A 20958-nucleotide genomic window follows, 5' to 3' on the forward strand; every position below is an offset into this window, starting at 1 on the left:
TGGAAAATTTCCCACCCTACTCAACAGAAATAAAGTTCCCTTCTTTGAAGAGGTTCATGTACCTACTGCTTTTCACCTCACCCACATCCTCTTTTAAAGCTTTCTGTGGGGCACCTGCTGCTTGATGACTCCGATCTCCTAGCGGTCCCTACAGTTTGATTATGAGCTATCCCCCCTTCAATAATAAATATAAAACTGCCATTTACATAAAATAACTTGTATGTATTTCTTTCCACCATAATCCCTAAGAGTACACTTATGTCAAAGAGTACACTATCAGTTATTTCAGATACAGACGCCTGGTAAGATCACTTTGTGTCAGAGAGAAAGCAAGATGATTTATAAAAGATGGTAGTTAAATTCAAACACCTGAAGAAGACAGTTATAGATGACTGATCTGAAGTTTTACAACCTGTTCATAAAATTTTGTTATCATTTTACTATTGATTTTGAAATAAAACTGAATTATGAAAAATCTCTTCTAATCCTACAAAATGTGTTCAATGATTCTTCCTGGGTGAGGAAGAGGGTTCCAGTAACATAAAAAAGTTAAGTTCTGAGCCACTGGGCATCTCAAATGTGAAGTGATAACTTAGTGAAGTAAAGAGTTCGACACTCAAAATTTAAAATCATGAATTTAACTCCTCTTTAAAAATAAATTACTGTATTTTTTGGACTATAAGCCACACTTTTTTACCACATTGTTTGGTTCAAAAATTTTTTCCCTAATTTCCTCCTCTAAATCCTAGGTAAGACACACCTAGGTTTTAGAGGAGGAAAATAGGGAGGGAAATTTCGAAGCAAAAAATGTGGTTACAAAAGTGTGTCTTATAGTCCACAAAAATATGGTATAGTTACTTAGAGTCCTAAAAGTTAACCGTTAATCTCAAAAGGAAAAGCCAAAACAGATAGGTAAGAAGTTACTTCACTAAATGGAAACAATTTTTTTATTCATCATCAAACTATTATTGTAAATCTTAAAATGACAGGTTATATAGTATGATAATGCTTGTTTATAAATACTCATCACACTTGTTTTTATCCATCAATCTGAAGAAAGAATTTGTACGTATGTGAGTTTAAGTTGATCAGATAGAAGAGCAAAAGCTAGTTCTTCTGTTTTTGCTTCCATATAGGAATATTAGAGGCATTAACTGCTACTTCTTGATTTATAAGCTTACAGATCTACTGAATTCTTACGATGTAAGACAACTTAGCACTATTAAACCCCTTCTCCTCCTTTATCAAGTACCGATATGGCTATAATACAATTTTTGGTGAGATAAATTTTCGGTGTTTTCTGCAATTAATTTGTTCAACAAAAAGTTACTGAGCACCAACACTGCCTGGCACTGTACCAGGTGTTGGGAAACTGCAAGAAACAAAACAGACAAAAAGCCTGCTCTCACAGAGCTTCCTAGTGAGAGAAACAGTGATCTATAAAACAAGTGACAAAATATATAGTATGTGCATAGTATCAAGAATATATTAAAAACCCTTACATTTCAATAAGACAAATAACAAATAACCCAAGACAAATAACCAAGACAATTAACCAAAAGACAAATAAATAACCCAATTCAAAAATAGACAAAGAACCTGAACAGATAGTTCTAAGAAGATACAGAAATGGCTAAAAGCACATAAAAAGGTGGTCAGTGTTATTATTCACAGGGAAATACACATCAAAGCCACAATGACCACTTAATATACACTAGAATGGTGGTAATAATAATAATAATAATAATAAAGTACTGGCAAAGATGGAAAATGTGGAATCCTTGTATGTTGCTGGTGGGAAGGTAAAATGGTACAGCCATGGAAACAGTTTGGCAGTTCCCAAAAAGGCTACAAACAGAATTGTCATACGACCCAGAAATTCCAGCTCTAGGTATATACCCAAAATAACTGAAAACAAACTCAAGCAAGCACTTGTGTAGGAATATTCACAGCAACACTATCACAACAGTAAAAATATGAAAACAAACCAAATGTCCACTAACTGATAAATGGACAATTAAATTGTGTTACAGGCACAGAATGGAATCTCATTCAGCCATAACAGGAATGAAGTACTGATACGTGCTACGATACAGATCAGCCTCCAAAACATCACACTCAGTGAGAGAGTCCAGACACAAAGGTCACATGCTTTATGATTCCATTTATATACAATATCCAGTACAGGTAAAATCATAGAGATTAAAAGCAAACTGAGGGTTACTGGGGCTCCAGAGAGGAAATGGGGAGTAACTACGTAATGGACATGGGGTTTTATTTCAGGATTTTAGGATGATGAAAATGTTTTGGAACTAGAAACAGGTGGTGGGTGCACAACACTGTGAAAACACTATGTGCCACTAAGTTGTGCACTTGAAAATACTCAATTCTGTTCTGTGAATTTCGCCTCAATTTAAATATATATACTTAGAAAGAGAGAGACAGACAGACAGACAGACAGACAGAGAGAGATAGAGAGAATGTTAACGATAAGAGGTAAGGGAAAGTGGTTACAATTTTAGAAAAGATGGCCAGGGAAGGCCTCACTAAGAAGGTGACATCAGAATACTGACCCAAACGAAGGAATCTTTTATACAGACATCTGAGGAAAGATCATTTTAAGCAAAGGGAACACTGCCTCATTTCTGAGGCAGAGGGAAGGCCAGTGTGGCCAAGAAAGACAGGAAGGGGAGTAGCAGGAAATGAGAGTAGAGAGGAAAGGAATCAGATCAGGTGAGGGAGGCCCTAGAAGATTATTCTAAGGACTTTGGCTTTTACCCTTAGTGAAAGGGGAACTAATGTAAGGTTTTGAGCAGAAGAATGACATGAAGTTTTGGGGTCATTACAGTTGCTGAAATGAGAAGACACTACAGACCCACAAAGGGCAACACATGGTCCTCAGAAAACTATTGCAACAATCTAAGAGAGGGATTTCTGTAATTTGTCTTCTGATTCTTTTGGTAAATTTTCTCTTAGGTTTTTTAAGTTTTCTTTTGATCCCTACACTGCCCTATACTGTCTCCACTCTTTTGAGTTCCTTTTTCCCCTATTTATTTTGATTCTATCTTCATGTAACCATTCCTCAAATGTCTGGTGACCCTTGGTGGTCTGCTACTAGTTGAAAGACTAAAAAAGCACTATCTTTGTGGGCAGGACTTATAAACCTCACCATGGGGATTGCTTGGCTGAACTGTTCCCAAACTGTAGTATCTCAATCTTTTCTCTTTACCTGGTTAGTTTACCCAAAGAAAAATAAATCCTGGGTACATTCTACAACAGCAAAGCTACTGAGTTCCTCTTGAGGCTTGAAAATCTAATCAGTAAAAAAACACATGTCATGAGACCTCTCTAACTCTTTATCTATCCAATCCAACCTATCATCAACTCCTGTCAGTTTAACTCAGGAATAAATCTCTCACATTTATGTGTTTCTCACCATCTCTACTGTCATTACCCTGGACTAAACTATATTCTTTGCTTACCTGGAACATTTAAAAAGTCTTGTTTATTCACTCCCCAGGTTATCTTTCAATATGTCTGTTTCCCATAATTAGCCAGAGTGATCTTTTCAAGATGTAAACTTAAACCCTTTTCCTTCCTTCCCATCTCCCCAAAACTACTCCCACCACCAGTTTTTGAAAAGTCTAGGGGCTGTCGTTACTCTTAAAACAGAGTCACATGGCCTGCCTACTTTTGCAGCCTCATCTTAGACTGGCGCCCAGAATGCTGAGTGCCCGAACTGTTCTTTGTTCACACCACAGTCCTTCCTTCTGCAGCTGTTTCTTTGCTCCACCTATTGATACCTCCTGTGTGGGAAAAATTCTTTTTTCCCTCTTCCCACAGTTTAGTCTGATACCTCAGTGCTCATTTTAGATGTCTGGTCATCAAGGAAACATTCTTAGCCCTGGCTGGTGTGGCTCAGTGGACTGAGTGCTGGCCTGTGAACCAAAGAGTCACTGGTTTGATCCCCAGTCTGGGCACATGCCTGGGTTGCAGGCCAGGTCCCCAGTAGGGGTCGGGTGATAGGCAACCACACATTGATATTTCTCTCCCTTTCTCTCTCCCTTCTAAATAAATAACAAAATAGAGTCACAAAATTTAGCGGTCAGTTCAGTCGTTGCTACAGTTCATACTATTCACAGTTCTTACTAGGCATAAATAAACTCACATGAGTAAGTACAAGCTAAAATACACATAGAGTAATCAAAAGTGCACTGAAATTATGAAATCTCAGAAACACAATCATATATTTTCCCCATTCAGGCAAACATGTAGAGACTCTATCTAGGAATACAAGAGACATTTAATAAAATGCCTGTAGAATAATGAAAATGATGAGGATGATGATGGTGATGACAATGACAGCTAAGATTTGCTGGGCATTTAACTTGTAATAAATAGTACTGCTAAATATTTTATATTTAAGCCTGATGATAATTCTAAGAGCTAGGTACTATCATTAATCCCCACTTTAAACACACTGGAAGGAGGCTGAGCAGTGTTAGGAGGTGGCAAGGCTGGGATTCAAACAAAGGCTATCTGACTCCAACGCTCTGAACCACTCAATTGTAGAAGAAAAATATCACTGTTAAAGGCTAGGATTTAGAAAAGGTTTTGTTGTCAGAATTTTAAAAGAAACATGTTCAAGTGCATTTAACTTATTTCAGTATTGTAACCATGTATTCATTAAAACTGTAGAAGTATTCCATCTTAAAAGAGAAACTGACTTTAATACCATTACACTATTAACAGACTTTATTTTCCTAGGAGATGTTGTAACTAAAATTATTTCACATCATAGAAGTGAGATTTTAATCTTCTCTATAAAAGGACAATCTCAAACTTTTAAATTCAATTATTTTTATCATAACACAAGTGATTTCTTAAAAAGAAGTCAAAGCACTAAAGTCAGAAAAGGTAAAGAAGTTATAGCTACATCATCGGAAATTTTACTGAAATGATTCCAAAATTAGGACAGTATAACAATATGTTCTTCAGTATCAGTATTTTAGATTTTGGAACAATCCACTTGTTAGTGGGAATACACCGACGTTTGCACAAAGATCTGAACTAAATATGGACTTATATTACTTGTTTGCTGATGTCATATTTTTAAAAAATCCTACTGTAAGCATACCTTGGCAAAAAATACGGTGAGATGAGTTTCACTGCCAACAATCCAAATAGGGAATTTTGGAGATTTCAAGTAAGAACCAACCTAGAACAAATGTAGCAAAATAAACAAATGAAAATTTTATACTGTCTTTTAGATATTTTCCCATGAATATTTGAAATGTAACTAGAGTATCCAATTAATATTTAAATGAAACAGTGTATTATGCCAGAATGCCTTACCCATAAAGGTTAAATGCTGAATATAAAATGAAAACGTGTTCACAAAAACTTATACATGCATGTTCACAGTAGTGTTATTTATAATAGCCAAAAAGTGGAAACATCCATTAGCTGATAAATATATAAAAACTGAGTTATATACTTTAAAATAGTAAATTTTATTATATCAGTTATATATCTATTCTTTCAAAGGTCAAGACCACTGATCACCTTCCTTGTTCACACGTGTGTGTACATATATTCACACAGAGAGAGAAGAGGGGGAAGAGCAGGACAGAAATATCATTTTATTTGTATTAACAAACACACACAAGGGTGGGCAAAAGGAGGCTTACAGTTGTTCATACAGAAAAACACATGCGGCTTATGATTATTACAATAACTTTATTAACTCAAAAGAATGCTCCAATGGCACAGTGCACTTAGGTACAGTCTCACAAGTTCTGAAATTGCCAGCCTTCATTCTTTACACATTCTTGTAGCCTACCTGCTGTATACTCAAGCACTCTTTAGCACAGAGTTCTTTATAAACCTATTTTTGCCCACCCTCGTATGGTCAGAATGATATGAAAACGTTAATTTCACTTCTAAAGGGCAATTTGCTACACTACCCATAGGGAAATGCTCAGATTCACAAAACTAACACAAACACAAGTATTTCCTTAATGCCATTTCTCTAAACACCTGGTATTAAGTAAACCTACACAGATTTTTATAATGATACCTACGGCACGTACATATGAACAGCACAGTATAATAAAATTTGTGGGGGGGGTGGTTTCCAGTTTTCACAAAGATCTATTTCACTCCTGGTGGGCAGCTCATTGAACAATTAAATACATGTAAATAATGTATAGGAGGCTGCATAACTGCAGCACTGTAACTAGACAGACAACCAATTCAAATAGAAGTCTGCTAACAAGTAACTGCCTAAATATTTCAAACACAGCTCTTGTTTAGCTCATCCTTTGTTTTGATCACCTTCTTAGAGGGGAATATCCATTCCCAGAGGTTTCTTTCAGCTGCATTTAGCCTCCAGCTCCAGGGCAAGCCCACGTTTGTGGCCTCCAGCATTAATGCTCTTCCCAGCTACCAGCGCACACAGTGTGAGCTTCATTCACACCAGGCCTCAGAGTCTGAGTGCAGCCCACTCCAATTAAACTAGAGTTGTTGACTTCTGCAGAAAAGGAAGCAGTGGGATCCAACTGATATTCAGCGGCAATGCCAAAGCAAGTGAAGCTTGTACCTGATGTCCAAGCAAGGGTTACTGAAGTGTCAAGATCTTCACATTCTTTCTGATAAATTGAGCCTCCAAATTCTGTCCCATCATTGACATTAGCTGGAAGTCCCCAGCCCTGTAGCCCACTGCAAAGTTATTCCTTGTCAGCTTTGATTTGGCACTGTCAGAGGGCATCTGGTATCCAGCAAGCCAGCCCTCGTAACCAAAGACAGCTGGACCATGGCATGCAGGTCCAGCAAAATCAAAGTCAACATCATGACCAAGGTTTATATATTCCCTCTTGTAAGAAGACTTGATTTTACCACTTTTCTTTCCTGTGTTTGGTAAAAAAGTGGTATCAAATGTCAGTTTCAAACCTTGACAAATCTGGTCTTCAACTGCAATTTCCGTTCCCAGAGTATTATCAGTGTTCCATTTCTCTGTGAAAGTCAGACCATACTCACACCATTTATACTTGGTCTCCGAGGTCCCAGTAACTCTACCAGTGTCTGTATTAGATGAACCAGATGTTGAGAATTCCATGCCACTACATGACTTTTTCACATCCAGTTTCACCAACCCCAAACCAAATCCTTTGTTGAGAATATCTCTGGCAGCTTTGCCAAGGTCAGCATATGATGGAGGGATAAACATTGGCTGAGTGCAGCTCAGTCCGTAGGTTGCCATGACAAGGCTGCGGAAAAAAGGTGATCTAGTAGTCTCCAGAGGGAGACCATCACTTGCTTTCAGCATGCTTGAGGTTGGGCTGCAGCTGCCACGACTGGAGGGTAAAGTGAAGGACTAAAGTTTGTTTTTAAAAAATGCTGTCTTGACTCAGTTTTGAGGCCCTGGCTAGAGGCCAGCCAGTCCCCTTAAAAAAGACTGCCAAGGCAGTCTGCACCCCAGCCCCTTTCCTTAGAGGTCTCTCCCACTCCAAGTCACTAGGCACAGCCCTCATGGCCCTGGAGCTGGTACCACAGGATACAGGAGAGCCAGCCCTTAAGCCCCAGAGTTCATGGAAACTATTCATATTAGCCAAATCATCCTGAGCCCATGAAACCTAGCTGACTCAAGACCCCACTCCCATACATAAGGTGTCCCCTAGGGTTACAGTTTGCTGGTGGCCTGGTCCCAGATGTAACCCTAGGTGGCCCTGCCAGGAGGCCCTCTCTGGTTGGGAGCCATCAATAAGCTGTTCTGCCTTTCCTCTAGCCAAGTGTAGGTGTGTTGTTTCTGCTACCAAAGGAATCTTCAAATCTTATCAAACAGCACAGTTGCTGCTAGAATCTAGAGCAACATGTTAGCAGAGGAACACACAGCAGCTGTGACTTTCTACTAAGCTCCTGGGGGAAACAGACACTCCTCTGTTGTACCTCACAGTTAGAGAAAAGCAAAAGCACATATTCAGAAAAGCTTACGATTATGGTGAAATTTCCCACTCATTCATACAACAAATATTTATTGAGCACCTGCTATGTACCCAGAAACAGTGTACCTGCTTGCCTTCCAAGAGTCTATATTCCATTAGGGATGACAATAGAAAAACAAATTCAAGATTATAAAAATAAAATAAGTAGACAAAACAGATAACTGCAGAGTGGTTATTCCTATGAAACAAGGTTGAAAATAGTCACTGAGGGCACAGTCAGGGAAAGGGTCTTTGAGGCACCATTTGAAGGAGGACCTGAAGAGGAGAGTGGACTATTCCAGGCAGAAACGACAGCAAGTAGGAAGGCCTATCAGGCAGGAAAGGGCGTGGCGTGTTTAAGAAGTGGCAGGAGACCAGCCTGGCTGGAGTGCAGCAATGGAGAGGGCAGTGCCGTTCTGGAAGGACAGCAGGTTCCAGATCACCAGGCCCTACAGGCCACATGGTGAAAATGTCATAGTAAACTTGGCCATACCCTCACCTCCTGCAACACATAGACATGTGCACACCCACACACATACTTCTTAAAAAACAGCTTTATTAATACCCTGGCTGGCGTAGCTCAGTGGATTGAGTGCAGGCTGAGAACCAAAGTTTCGCAGATTTGATTCCCAGTCAGGGTACATGCCTGGGTTGCAGGCCATGACCCCCAGCAACCGCACATTGATGTTTCTCTCTCTCTCTCTTTCTCCCTCCCTTCCCTCTCTAAAAAATAAATAAATTCTTTTAAAAAACAGCTTTATTAAAATATCATTGACACATAGAAGTTGTATATATTTAAGGTGTAGAACTTAATGTTTTGATACAGGTATACATTATGTAAAGATCACTACAAACAAGCTAATTACCATATCATCACCTCTATATAGTTACCACCTTTTCTGTGTGCACACACACTTTTTTTTTAATATATAAATGTTTGTGTGTGTGCATATGTATGTGTGTTTGGAGAATACAATTTGACTCTATGGTTGTCAGACTGACTCAGAATAGTTTTAGCCTGTGTAATTCAAGTCACTAAAAGGAAGAGTTGCTACTGTTTAACATTATGATCACTACCAACGAACAAGGGTAGGATGAAACCTGTTTGATTTTCATACCACATTACCCCTGTCCAAGTGTTGTCATGAAAGAGGAACACTGTTTAAAAAAAGGAAGGAAGGAAGGAGGAAAGAGAAAGCAGGAAGCAGGAAGGAAGGGAGGAAGGGAAGGAAGAAAGGAGGAACTGAGGGGTGTAGGGAGGGCGGACCGGCACAACACTGTCACTGTCACTAAGACTACCCCCACCACCAGAACCACCGCCATGGAATCACCACTCTGTCAATAAATGGAAAAGAAAAGTAGGTATTTCCTCCTCCAAATTGAGGACATATTAAGTGCAAATCATTAATGATTTAAACCTCATTTAAAACTATTTGGAAGGTCCAATTGTTAATTCAAATTATGTAAGAAAGTAATGAAATATATGTCAACAGATGAGAGCTTCTGAACTCAGCACGTGTGTTGCACAGTTTAATGCTGTCAGATGCTTGGGCTTCCCTTTTTGGTGTGACATCATTCCTCAGGTGCAGCAGACGAGTCAGAATTTCAGGCAGTCAGCAGCTTCTTTTTCTTTGCCGGATGGAGGACTGCCAGTTGTTTCAGTGAAGCGCACCGTCAGTTGGTGGGGAAAAACAGTATGTTCTTTCCCCTCACTTTACCAAAAAGTGCATTTATATTCAACAACAGATGTCTCTATTTGCATAAATTATTTTGCACAGGGTTCTTCCACCCAGCCCTCAAACAGACCAAACCTCAAACATGGGAAATGATGCCTGATCAGCCAGCTTAACTCTACCTTTAATAAGTGTGTCAGTTTAGGAAGGGAGCCCAGGAGGAATCTGAAGAGTCTATAAGAACAGCAGTAAGCTAAACTATGTTGTCACAGAAGAAAAATATTACCCACAAGAATGAACATGTGAATAAAATCCACTCAAAGTACCTTAAAAATTAACTTACCTTACAGTATCTTAAAGCTTCCATTAATGTTAGGAATCCTACAGCTGCTTGTTCATGTATACCAAGAAGTTCTGCAAAAAAGTTAGCACTGTATTAGCACATAAATCTGAAAAGTACTTATATGTAAATGTATGTGTATATATTTGTTATATAATATACATATTCTATTCCAAAACGTTTACTTTTAGCCAAAACTATACTTAAAACCGAGCACATACTGTTAAGAGTTTATATCAAGTCACCATTATAGTACCACTCATTGTGAAATACCATTAAATCAGGTTTGTGATACTTCAGATGTACATTAAATGTATTTATGAGCCCTGGCTAGGTGGCTCAGTTGGTTGGAGCACCGTCCCATAAACCAAAAGGCTGTAGGTTCGACTCTCTGTCAGGGCACATACATAGATCATGGGTTTGATCCCCCACGGTACGTCAGGGTGCGCACAGAAGGCAACTGATCTATGTTTCTCCCTCACATCAATGTTTCTCTTTCCTTCCTTCTTTCTCTCTCTCTCTCTCTCCCTTCCTCTCTCTAAATCAAACATATCCTTGGGTATTTTAAAAAATATATTTATGAAACTTTATATTCAGTGTTAACTTTTTTAATGGAGGTATTTTTGCCCTGAAACTAAGGAATTTTTGGCAAAAATACACAAGGAAAGATATTTTATCATATCCTTGCAAAACAACTAATTGAGTTGACTTTGATTCAGGAAAACAAATGGATGTGCTAACCATAATTTGTAAAATGTATCACTGGCTAGCGGTGAACTTGCACAATACTTGAGACATGGACAGCTGATACCATCCCTCTCTCCTGTAAATAAACCTGGGCAGCATGCTTAAGACTGGGAAATAAAGATGAACAGAATACAGCACCTGCCCTACAAAGGCTATTAGTATAACAAAGAAGCAGATGGAAAATGTGTGCTCTCCCTGTTTACACAAACACACTCACAGTATATAAGATCGTCTGCTGTTACAGAAGTGGTAACACTTGAGATGAATCTTTAAGTATATGTAGGGATTTTCCAGGTCAAAACAGGATAAGAAGAAAATTCAAGGCAGAGGAAACAGCAGAGATATGAAGAATCAATGTATTTCAGGGGTGAAGGAGTTGTCAAAGCTTCCTTAAAGGGTTCTGGCCTAGGGATGTGATTAATGGTGACTGGCTAAAGGAAAGAATGATGGAGGAGCAGGTTCTGGAGTGATGTGAAGGGAGAACATGAGGCTGGTTTTACACAGCCCAAGACTGAGGGACCTTCAGGACTTCTGCCTAGAGACAGACACACAACTGGAAGTGAGGCTCAGGAAGACGGGGAACAGAGGCCAGGGTCGGGCACACAGTGCCAGGAAGCACCAGCACAGACATGAGCGCTGACGCCCTGGATGCGGGTCAGAAAGAACAAAACACAGGGAACGGAGAGACAAGAGATTATTTCACAGCAGAGTTGTAACTGTGATGATATCAAAGTCTTCATAGACCACAGCTATCAGATTGGGTCCATATGTATTTCTAGTAAGAAATTTTTTTCTGGTTAAAATTACATCTATTGTAAACATAATGTATATAACTCTGCATCCTTCAACTATCTGGTCATCTTTTGTCCTTTCTTTTCCTATTAGGAAATTATGTTTTTCTTGTCAATTAATGTAATAATATCAATTCATTCATTTTTATTGTAAATATTTTACTATGTGTCCTTAAGTACAACATCCAGATGGTATAAGCCAAACGCTGGCAGTTTAACGTGTAGGATTTGTAAATTCAAAATCAATAGAAGGCATGAATGCATACATTTTGTATGCCTTCCTTAGCTTCCTATAGGCACAGAGGACACAGCAGTAGTTCCCACATTGCAGTCTTGGATTCCTAGGGGTCCACAAGACCCTTTGAGAAAATAGACAAAATTAAAGTGATTTTCATAAAAAGCCATTAGTTTAGTTGCCTTTTTTAACTCTTATACTTTCATAAAAGTGTAGAGTGAAATTTTCCAGAGACTAAATAATATGCTATAGTCCAACAAATTGAATCTATAAATAAATATGAGAATCTAACTGTCTACTAGTAACCTAGACATTAAAGGGATTTTAAAAATTTAAAACAAAGTAACTCTCCTTACTATAGGGTTGGCCAAAAAGTTCTTTTGGTTTTTTCCATAAGATGGTTCCAGTAGTGCTTAGCTGTCTTTAACTTCACTCAAACAATTTTATTAGACTGTATTGTGACAGTGGTCATATCAGCATGCATTTTTTATAAACTTATCAAAATTGGTGGATTTTTATGTAGCCATTTTAATAGTGAAAGTAGAAGAAAATACGCAACATTTTTGGTAATGTTATACTTTATTATTTCAAAAAAGGTAAAAACATAACTGAAATGAAAAAAGAGATTTATGCAGTGTATCGAAAGGGTGCTGTGACTGATCGATGTGTCAAAAGTGGTTTGCAAAGTTTTGTGCCAGAGAATGTTCTCACTGCATGATGTTCTGGTCAGGTAGACCAGTTGAAGTGAACAGCAAACAAATCAAAACATTAACTGAGAGCAATTAACTTTAAACCACACAGGCAATATCTGACATACTCAAAATATCCAAACAATAAAGCTATTGGTGAAAATGAAAATTGTCTTTTATTTTACCAAAAAAGAAAAAACCATACAGACTTTTGGGCTAACCCAATTTTTTTGTTGTTTTGGAAAATAGTTATTATTTGATAAAAAAATTTTATATTAACCAGTATTGGGTATATTATTTTAAAATGAATTAATTAATCTTTTTATATTTCTATCTCCCTTTAAATTGACCTTTTAGAGAGAGAGCGAGAGAGAGAGAAATATCAATTTACTGTTCTGCTTTTTACGCACTGATTGGTTGCCTCTTCTATGTGCTCTAATCAGAGCATGGAACCCACAACCTTGGCCTATTGAGAGGACACTCGAACCAACTGGACTACCAGGCCAGGGCTTAAATGTCTCAGTCTTGGTTTCTAACAAGAAAAACACTGATCATTATTTGCTTATGACCCACATTAGCAAAAGCTCTTTAGGACATTCACTAATTTTTACGAGTGTAAAGGGCATTCAAAGGAAGAAGACAGAGTGGGGGTGAGCAGCCCAAATACACAGAAATGGTACTGTATGGACCTGCAAACTTTTTCCTCCTTGCCTTCTGAAATGTAAGCAGCATTAAATGTTTCTGAGCTCAAAAAAGAGCACATATGTTAGAAATATTTTCACACTTTAATTTCTGAAATCAATTACCACCACCTAGTGTCATGATTAGCTACTACATCATCTTTTTCCTTGGAATTTTAAACAAATGTCTGGGAAAGTATATTTATAAGAATGTCATGATTTTCAATATAACAAAATAGTTGTTCATAATTCTTGAATAGTGAATATTCATATTAGGTCAGCAATCATATGTTTAAGCATAGATGGTATTATTTTTAAAATGTATTAATCCTATTTCCTTAAGCAAAATCTATACTTAAGATTTTCATTGCTTTTGACAGCTAAAGTGCATCATTAAGAATATTATCATTATAAGAAAATGCTCAATGTCACTAGTGACCAGAGAAATGCAAAATAAAACCATAAGGAGATATCACCTCACACCTGTCTGAATGGCTATCATCAATAACTCAAAGAACAAGTGTTGTGAGAATGTGGAGAAAGGGGAACACACTCAAGCACTGTTCCACTTTTTATGCATTGATTGGCTGTCTCTTATCTAACCAGATAAGAGATTGTCTCTGGCTCTAACGAGAAATGGCTGCAACCTTGGCCCAACAGGTGGGAATGCAAATTGGTGCAGCCACCATGAAAAGCAGTATGGAATTACCTCAAAAATTAAAAAATTAACTGCCTTATGACTCAGTGATTCCACTGCTGAGAATATATCCAAAGAAACTCGAAACACTAACTGGAAAGTACATGGATCCCTATGTTCACTGCAGCATTTTTATGAAAGCTGAGATTTGGAAGTAGCCCAAGTGTCCATCAGTAGATGAGTGGCTAAAAAAGCTGTGGTACATTTATGCCAAAGAACACTATTCAGCCATAAAAAAAAAAAAAGAAAGAAATCTTACCATTACGACAGCAAAGCTGGACCTGAAAAGTATTATATTAAGTGAAATAAGCCAGACAGAGAAGACAAGTACATGATTTCACTCATATGTGGAATCAAATGAACAAAATAAACTAACAAAATGGAAACAGACTCACAGAGACAGAGAACAGACTGACAGCTGTCAGAGTGGGGAATTGGATGGAAATGATGAAGGAAATAATCAAAAATAAAAAAAAGAAATGAACCAAAACCTCATAGACACAGACAACAGTACCACGACTGCCAGAGGGAAAGCGGGGTGGGGAGAGGCAGAAGAGGATAAAGACAGATGGAAGGAGATTTGACTTGGGGTGGTGAACGCACAGCACAACATACAGAAGATGTATTATAGAATTGTACACCTGAAAACTATGTAATTTTATTAAGCAATGTCACCCCAATAAACTTAATTAAAAATATTACTGTACAAAGTTACAACTAGAGTTATAATATTCTCACATATTAAAACTTAGAGAATTTACTTAGGAGGCTTTTCTCAGTAAGTCTAAAGAAGTTTATTTATATTTACAGAAAATTCTAATAACATGTCATTATATTTTAGGATGTTCTAGTTTCTCTTTTCTTAGCCTAGCATTTAAGATTAAACAGTAGCAGTTCCTATCAACCCTTACTTGCTTTAGCCAGTGAAACTGTATATACATATTTTATATATTTTATATTTGTGAGTTTATTTTTTTAATTTTTTAAAGATTTTATTTATTTATTTTCAGAGAAGGGGAAGGCAGAGAGAAAGAGGGGGAGAGAAACATCTATGGGCTGCCTCTCGCACACCCCCAGCCAGGGACCTGGCCCACAACCCAGGCATGTGCCCTGACTGGGAATCAAACCAGAGTCTTTTCAGTTCTCAACTATCATCTCAACTGCTGTCACAGAGGATCTCCACAAGGTCCTCTCTAGGGCCTTTCAAATTTGATGCTGACTTGGAAAGCAGGTAACTCATTAAATTCATTTAACAAGTGTCAAGTGTTAAAAAGAACAATGCTAAGCATAGTGTAGGAATATGGAAACAAAGATGACCCCCTTTGCAAACCATGTATTAATATCCAAATTACATAAGGAACTTTTATAACTCAGTTACAAAAAAAACCCAAATAACCCAATTAAAAACCGGGCAAAGAACTCCAAAGAATACATATGAGAGCAGAAATGGCCAACAGTGTATGAAAAGATAAAATAATGAAAACATCACTATCATTAGAGAGATGTAAGTCAAAACCACAATGAGATATCACTCCATACATATTAGAGTAGACATTATCAAAAAAATAAAAGACAAGTGTTAGTAAGGATGTGTAAAAATCAAAACCCTCATAAACTATTGGTAGGAATGTGGTAAGGTATAGCTGCTATGGAAAACAGTATGGAGGTTCCTCAAAAAATTAAAAATAGAACTACCATGTGATCCAGCACTTCCACTTTTGGGTATTAATCCAAAGGAATTGAAATCAGGATCTCAAAGAGATACCTACACTCTTGTGCTCATTCTAGCACTATTCACAGTAGCCGAGACACTGAAACAACCTAACTGCCCAGTAAGGGGTGAATGGATAAGGAAGTTGTGGGACACGTGATAGAGAATATCATTCGGGCTTACAAAAGACGGAAATCCCACCATACGTGGCAACATGGATGAACCTTGAGGACATTATGCTAAGTGAATATACCAGTCACAGGAGGAGAAATACGGCATGACCCCACTTATATAAAATCTCCTAAACAGTCAAACTCATGGAAGCACAGAAGTAGAACTCACAGAAGTAGAAGTAGAATGGTGGTTGCCGGCAGCTGGGAGGAGGAGGAAATGGGGGGTTGCTATTCAACAGGGGCAAAGTCCCAGTTATGTTAGAGGAGTAAGTTCTACACATCAGCTGTACAACCCCTCTACGGTTACACTGTATCCTAACTTGAAATTTCATTAAGTTGGTAAATCTCATGCTAAATGTTCTTACTACAATTTTAAAAATTCATCCTCCCCAAATAAAAATAGTTACAACCTTGAGTATGGCGCTCAGAGGTAAGAGAAACCCCTTGGAGCTGTGGGAATGCGGACGCTCCCCTGGGGAGGGACCGCAGGTGGCCGGGGCACTGCAGGGCTGGTCAGACATAGATGGGAGGGGTGCAGGCACAAGGAGTAGCATGAACAAAGACAAAGTAGCATAATTTCGTTCAAGTATAGGTTCATGATGCCTGAAAAGTTAGCTGGGATGAAATTATGTAAGGTCCACTCAGTAGTTGAAACAAATTAAAAAACTAACTTTTTAATAAGGAGGTTAGAATGGCTAAAATAAAAGGCAATAACATATTAAGAAAGCCTTAGTTCTCTCATGAGCAAAGTACATGTGATTTGAGCCACGGCCTCTGTGAAACCTATTTCTGAAAGTGAGGAGCTTTTTAAACCGACTTGCTGGTTATTTGTTGGATTCCCAAGAAGTCAGGCTGCTAGAGAGCTGGCATGTAGCTAGGGCTGCGAGATATAACAAGTAAAATACAAGATGCCCAGTTAAATTAAGTATCAGATGGAAAATATTTTTTCAGTATTAAGTATATTCCAAATACTGTATGAGATATACTTACACTAAAAACAAATCCACTGTTTATCTGAAATTCAAACTTAACTGGGAATCCCATATATTTTATCTGGCAACTTAGTCCTAACTATATAATTAAATGTATTTTTACAAGTAATAAAATTTGGAGAAAATAAACACTTCCAATCTTTTCTGACATTAATTCTGATAACCCAAACACTTTTCTAGGTTTCTGGTTTATAAGAGCTGACTATATGAATCACATAAAATGAAAACAAAATAAAAATAATCACCAAATAAACACACAGAAGAATGCATGTGTAATACATACAAATATAGAGAGGTTCCTTTGAAACAAAAAAGAGACCATGGGAAAACTGATCTATAGGAAAACAAAAGCAAAGAAAACCTCAGCCCAAGTTCGTGCAGTAGGACGGAATGGAGACGGATGGCAGGTAGGCAAGGCCACACCACAAAAGGATCTGAGAGCCCAGGTAAGGAGCTTGGATGTTAAGTGCATGGACAAGCCAGCCACCGAATGGCTTTAAGTAAGACTATCATGACCTGGATTAGTGTTAAATACATGATGGTGGCCACTGTGAAGGACTGAGGGGGTGGGCAAGAAGGAAATTAGGTGACTAGTTCCAGCGCAGTTTTATTTCTAGTCTATTGCAGAAATAAAAGACAGTTCTAACAATTAAGGTAGAATACAGTACATGGTTTCAGGAACTACATGATCTATGTGATCAACAATATATAATTTTATTAAAAGACATAAAAACAGTTGTGGCTCAGTTGGTTGAGCGTCATCCCACAAAGTGAAAGGTCACCAGTTCGATTTCTGGTCAGCACGTGTGCCTAGGTTGCTGGCTTGGTCCCCATTCGGGGACCTATAGGTTGGGGAGAGGCAACCTATCAATGTTTCTCTCTCACATCGATGTTTGTTTCCCTCTCTTTCTCCTTCCCCTCCCCTCTCTAAAAGTAGATAAAATCTTTAAACAGTAAGTAAAAGTGTTTTTTAAAAGTAAATAAAATAAAATAAAAGACATAAAAACAATCTAGATGGAAAGACTTAATATTGTAAAGATGTCATTTTTTTCAAAGACTCTATGGGGGGGTCAGCTTGAGCAGCTGGACCTAGCAGAGGATGGTGGGGAACCACCCCGTGCCTTCAACCTGGTGTAGCTGTCGTTCCTGACATGCCCCTCTCCAAGGAGCCACTCAGATATGACAAATAAATTGATTAATGAAGAGCCTACCCAATTATTGATGAGATTCCTAATATGATACCACAGGCAGCTAGGATGACACATCAAAACCAAAAGACAAGAAGATATGGAGCATCACTAGATCACAATAAAAAAAAAAACCAAATACAACTAAATTTTCTTAATACCTTCTACCTTTTAAAAAGTCAAGGTGGTAGGTAATTAGCAAGAGAGAAGAATGTTTCTATCTCTTCCTACACTGACTATCCTTATTCCACTGGCCTCTTTGGCAGGACTGTTGTTTTACTCGGCCGCTGTGGAAGAAAACTCCCCACGGGGCTGCCGAAGCTCAGCCAGCCTGTGTTTTTACGGTCTGCTCTTGCCCATTACCATACCAATGTAGGTGCGCTTCCACCTTTGGACTTGGATGGGTATTAAACTCTTCAGGCAAAATTAATACAACCAGAGCTAAGATGGTACATACACATTAATGATAAGTGTTGAACATCTGTCTCTGAAAGCTCAACTACATGGAAAACCCACTTAATATTCAGGAAAGATGCTTTATGTTGCTTCTATCAGAGGCTTAGGACTATTCCCAGCTTCAGCTACAGAAGCTTTTATTGTACTTTGATTCTGTCCTTGTTTTTTGAAGGTTCTCATTTAAAACTATTGTATCAGAAGAAACATTTCAACACACTGTGTTGTTGGAAATGAACAACCCCCAACCATCACCTAAGGCTTTATTTCTTACCCATTTTATCTAAAAGTTAATGACTTGAAAGTTTATGTTTATTTAGATTCAAAGTCTTTGGTCAAGTCACATGTTAAAGATTAATGAAATCCAAAGGGACTATGATACAGTAGTTGTAGAGAAACACATCTGAACTAGTATAATATAAACCTATAATAAAATGGAAATTTCATGGAGTTAAGAAAATAAGTAAATAAATAAAAATAAAATCTAAAAATTTGATGTAACCTCAATTAAAATCCTAACAGATTTCTTAAAACTGAAACTTCAAAAGCTGAAAAAAGTTCAATTGGAATAATGTAGAAATAACTATCACAATTTTGAAGAAGTACAGTATTAGGAAATATGTGCTGACTAATGTCAAAGTATATAAAACTATATAACACGATTGTCTGAGCTTAAGAACTCACAAATAAAGCCCTGGCTGGTGTAGCTCAGTGGATTGAGCACGGGCTGGGAACCAAAGTGTCCCAGGTGCGATTCCCAGCCAGGGTACATGCCTGGGTTGCAGGCCATAACCCCCAGCAACCGCACATTGATGTTTCTCTCTCTCTCTCTGTCTCTCTCTATCTCCCTCCCTTCCTTCTCTAAAAATAAATAAATAAATAAATCTTTTAAAAAAAAAAAAGAACTCACAAATAAATTAGTGGAATAGAAAGGTCCAAAAAATGACTCACACATACAGGAAAATGTATCTGATAGAGTAGATGTTTCCTATCTGTGCAGAATTGACTGGAGTGAGGATATTAGGTAATTCTTTTGGAAAAGGTAATAAAGAGCCAAACATTAAGATACCATTAGCAAAGTGAACAGACTGGGGGAAACAGAATGAGGGAAAATATCTGCAGCACAGATTAAACACACAAAGAACTGAGAGAACTTATAAAGAGTTCCTAAAATTTTTGAATTAAAAAAAATAACCCCAGCCCAAAATGCCAAAATAATATAAAGAAATAATTCCCAAAAGAAGAAATACTAAAAGCTGACAAGCACACACACACAAAAATGATCAAGCCCCGGCTCGCTAGGAATCAGAGAAATGTGAGTTAAACTAGGCTATCACTTCTCAATAAACTGGAAATAGATTAAAGATGGAGAATTCTAAGTGTTGGCCATGATGCAGGAAAATAGGAACTCCCTACACTGTTGGAGACGTGAGTCTGTACTCTGCCAGTCTGGTAAATTTTAGAAGGTTGTTTGGCATTATCAAAGTTTAACAGGTGTTTCTCAACAGGTTAAACATAGTAGAGTTATCATATTGAGCACAGGACCAAAAAAAAATGAAAAACATATATTCTCGCAAAGTTCCTGACCACATTATTCATGATGGCCAAATGGAAAGAAGTCAAATGATGAATGAATGAATAAAATGTGGTAGGTATAAACTACACAATGGAATTAATCAATAAAAAGGAGTGAAGTGCTGGTACATGCTAAAACCTGGGTGAACCTTAAAAACATTACGCTAAGTGAAAGAAGCCAGTCACAGAAGACCAGATGTTGTATGGTTCTCTTCATAAGGAATGTCCAGAACAGGCAAATCTATAGGAACACAAAGCACATGAATAGTTGCTAGGAGCTGAGGGGGAGGAAATTATGAGGAGTGACTGCTAACAGGTACAAGGGTTCTTTTGGGGTGATAAAGTGTTCTAAAATTGATACAGTGATGGCTGGACAATTGTAAGATAATTTTGAAAACCACTGATTTGTCCACTTTAAACAGATAATTTGTATGATATGTAAATTATTTCTCAATAAACCTATGTGTGAAAAAAATTAACACATGCCTAAATTTGTAACACACATTTTACTTTTAGGAATCTATTCTATAGGACTTCTTGAATATGCACAGAAAGACATATATTTAAAAAAATGTTTACTTCAGCATTGCTTGTAATAGCCCAAAATATAAACAATCTAAATGTTTACTGTAAGTAAACTCAAAGCAAATGACAAACTGGGAAAATATGTTTACTATATATGACAGATAAAGCATAGATATCCTTCATAAAGATGAGTGCCCAATATACCTTTCATTTGAAACTTGCTGGCCTTTTTTCCTGGAATACACATAACATCCATTTTCTTTCTCAATGTCATATTGACGATTAGTGCTAGGAATAAAACCTTTTTTTAAAAATAAGCTTTCCTGGTTGATTCCACTCTAAAGAATACTATTCATAACCTAATCTCAACTCTACTGTTGATTACACTTTTACAATTTTCTCTCGTAATTCCTTTTTCTTTTTTTATTTTGTAGATTTTATTTATTTATTTTTAGAGAGGGGGAAGGGAGGGAGAAAGAGAAGGAGAGAAACATCAATGTGTAGTTGC

The 20958-nt window shown here is 37.6% G+C and overlaps 2 protein-coding genes and 1 pseudogene across 4 annotated transcripts in view; 1 reads left to right on the forward strand and 2 right to left on the reverse strand.

Annotated features, from left to right (window-relative positions):
- The window catches only part of MINDY3 (MINDY lysine 48 deubiquitinase 3), a 94445-nt gene that overhangs the window by 43927 nt on the left and 29560 nt on the right, over positions 1 to 20958 (reverse strand). For all 3 annotated transcript variants that reach the window (XM_028506055.2, XM_028506056.2, XM_036024173.1), the window contains 2 exons: positions 9999 to 10069; positions 5138 to 5218 (listed from right to left, as the gene is read on the reverse strand). In XM_028506055.2, the coding sequence (XP_028361856.1) occupies positions 5138 to 5218; positions 9999 to 10069 (152 nt within the window). The remainder of the gene's footprint in view (positions 1 to 5137; positions 5219 to 9998; positions 10070 to 20958) is intronic.
- Positions 6357 to 7344, reverse strand: LOC114491433 (voltage-dependent anion-selective channel protein 2-like). Its single transcript, XM_036024187.1, is given in 3 exon segments — positions 6357 to 6469; positions 6471 to 6691; positions 6694 to 7344. Coding segments are annotated over 3 exon segments (951 nt in total). The 5' UTR covers positions 7328 to 7344; the 3' UTR covers positions 6357 to 6373.
- Positions 17617 to 19033, forward strand: LOC118500205 (annotated as a pseudogene).

Source organism: Phyllostomus discolor, chromosome 1 (genome assembly GCF_004126475.2).
Source record: "Phyllostomus discolor isolate MPI-MPIP mPhyDis1 chromosome 1, mPhyDis1.pri.v3, whole genome shotgun sequence".
In the NCBI taxonomy this organism is placed as follows: Eukaryota; Metazoa; Chordata; class Mammalia; order Chiroptera; family Phyllostomidae; genus Phyllostomus; species Phyllostomus discolor.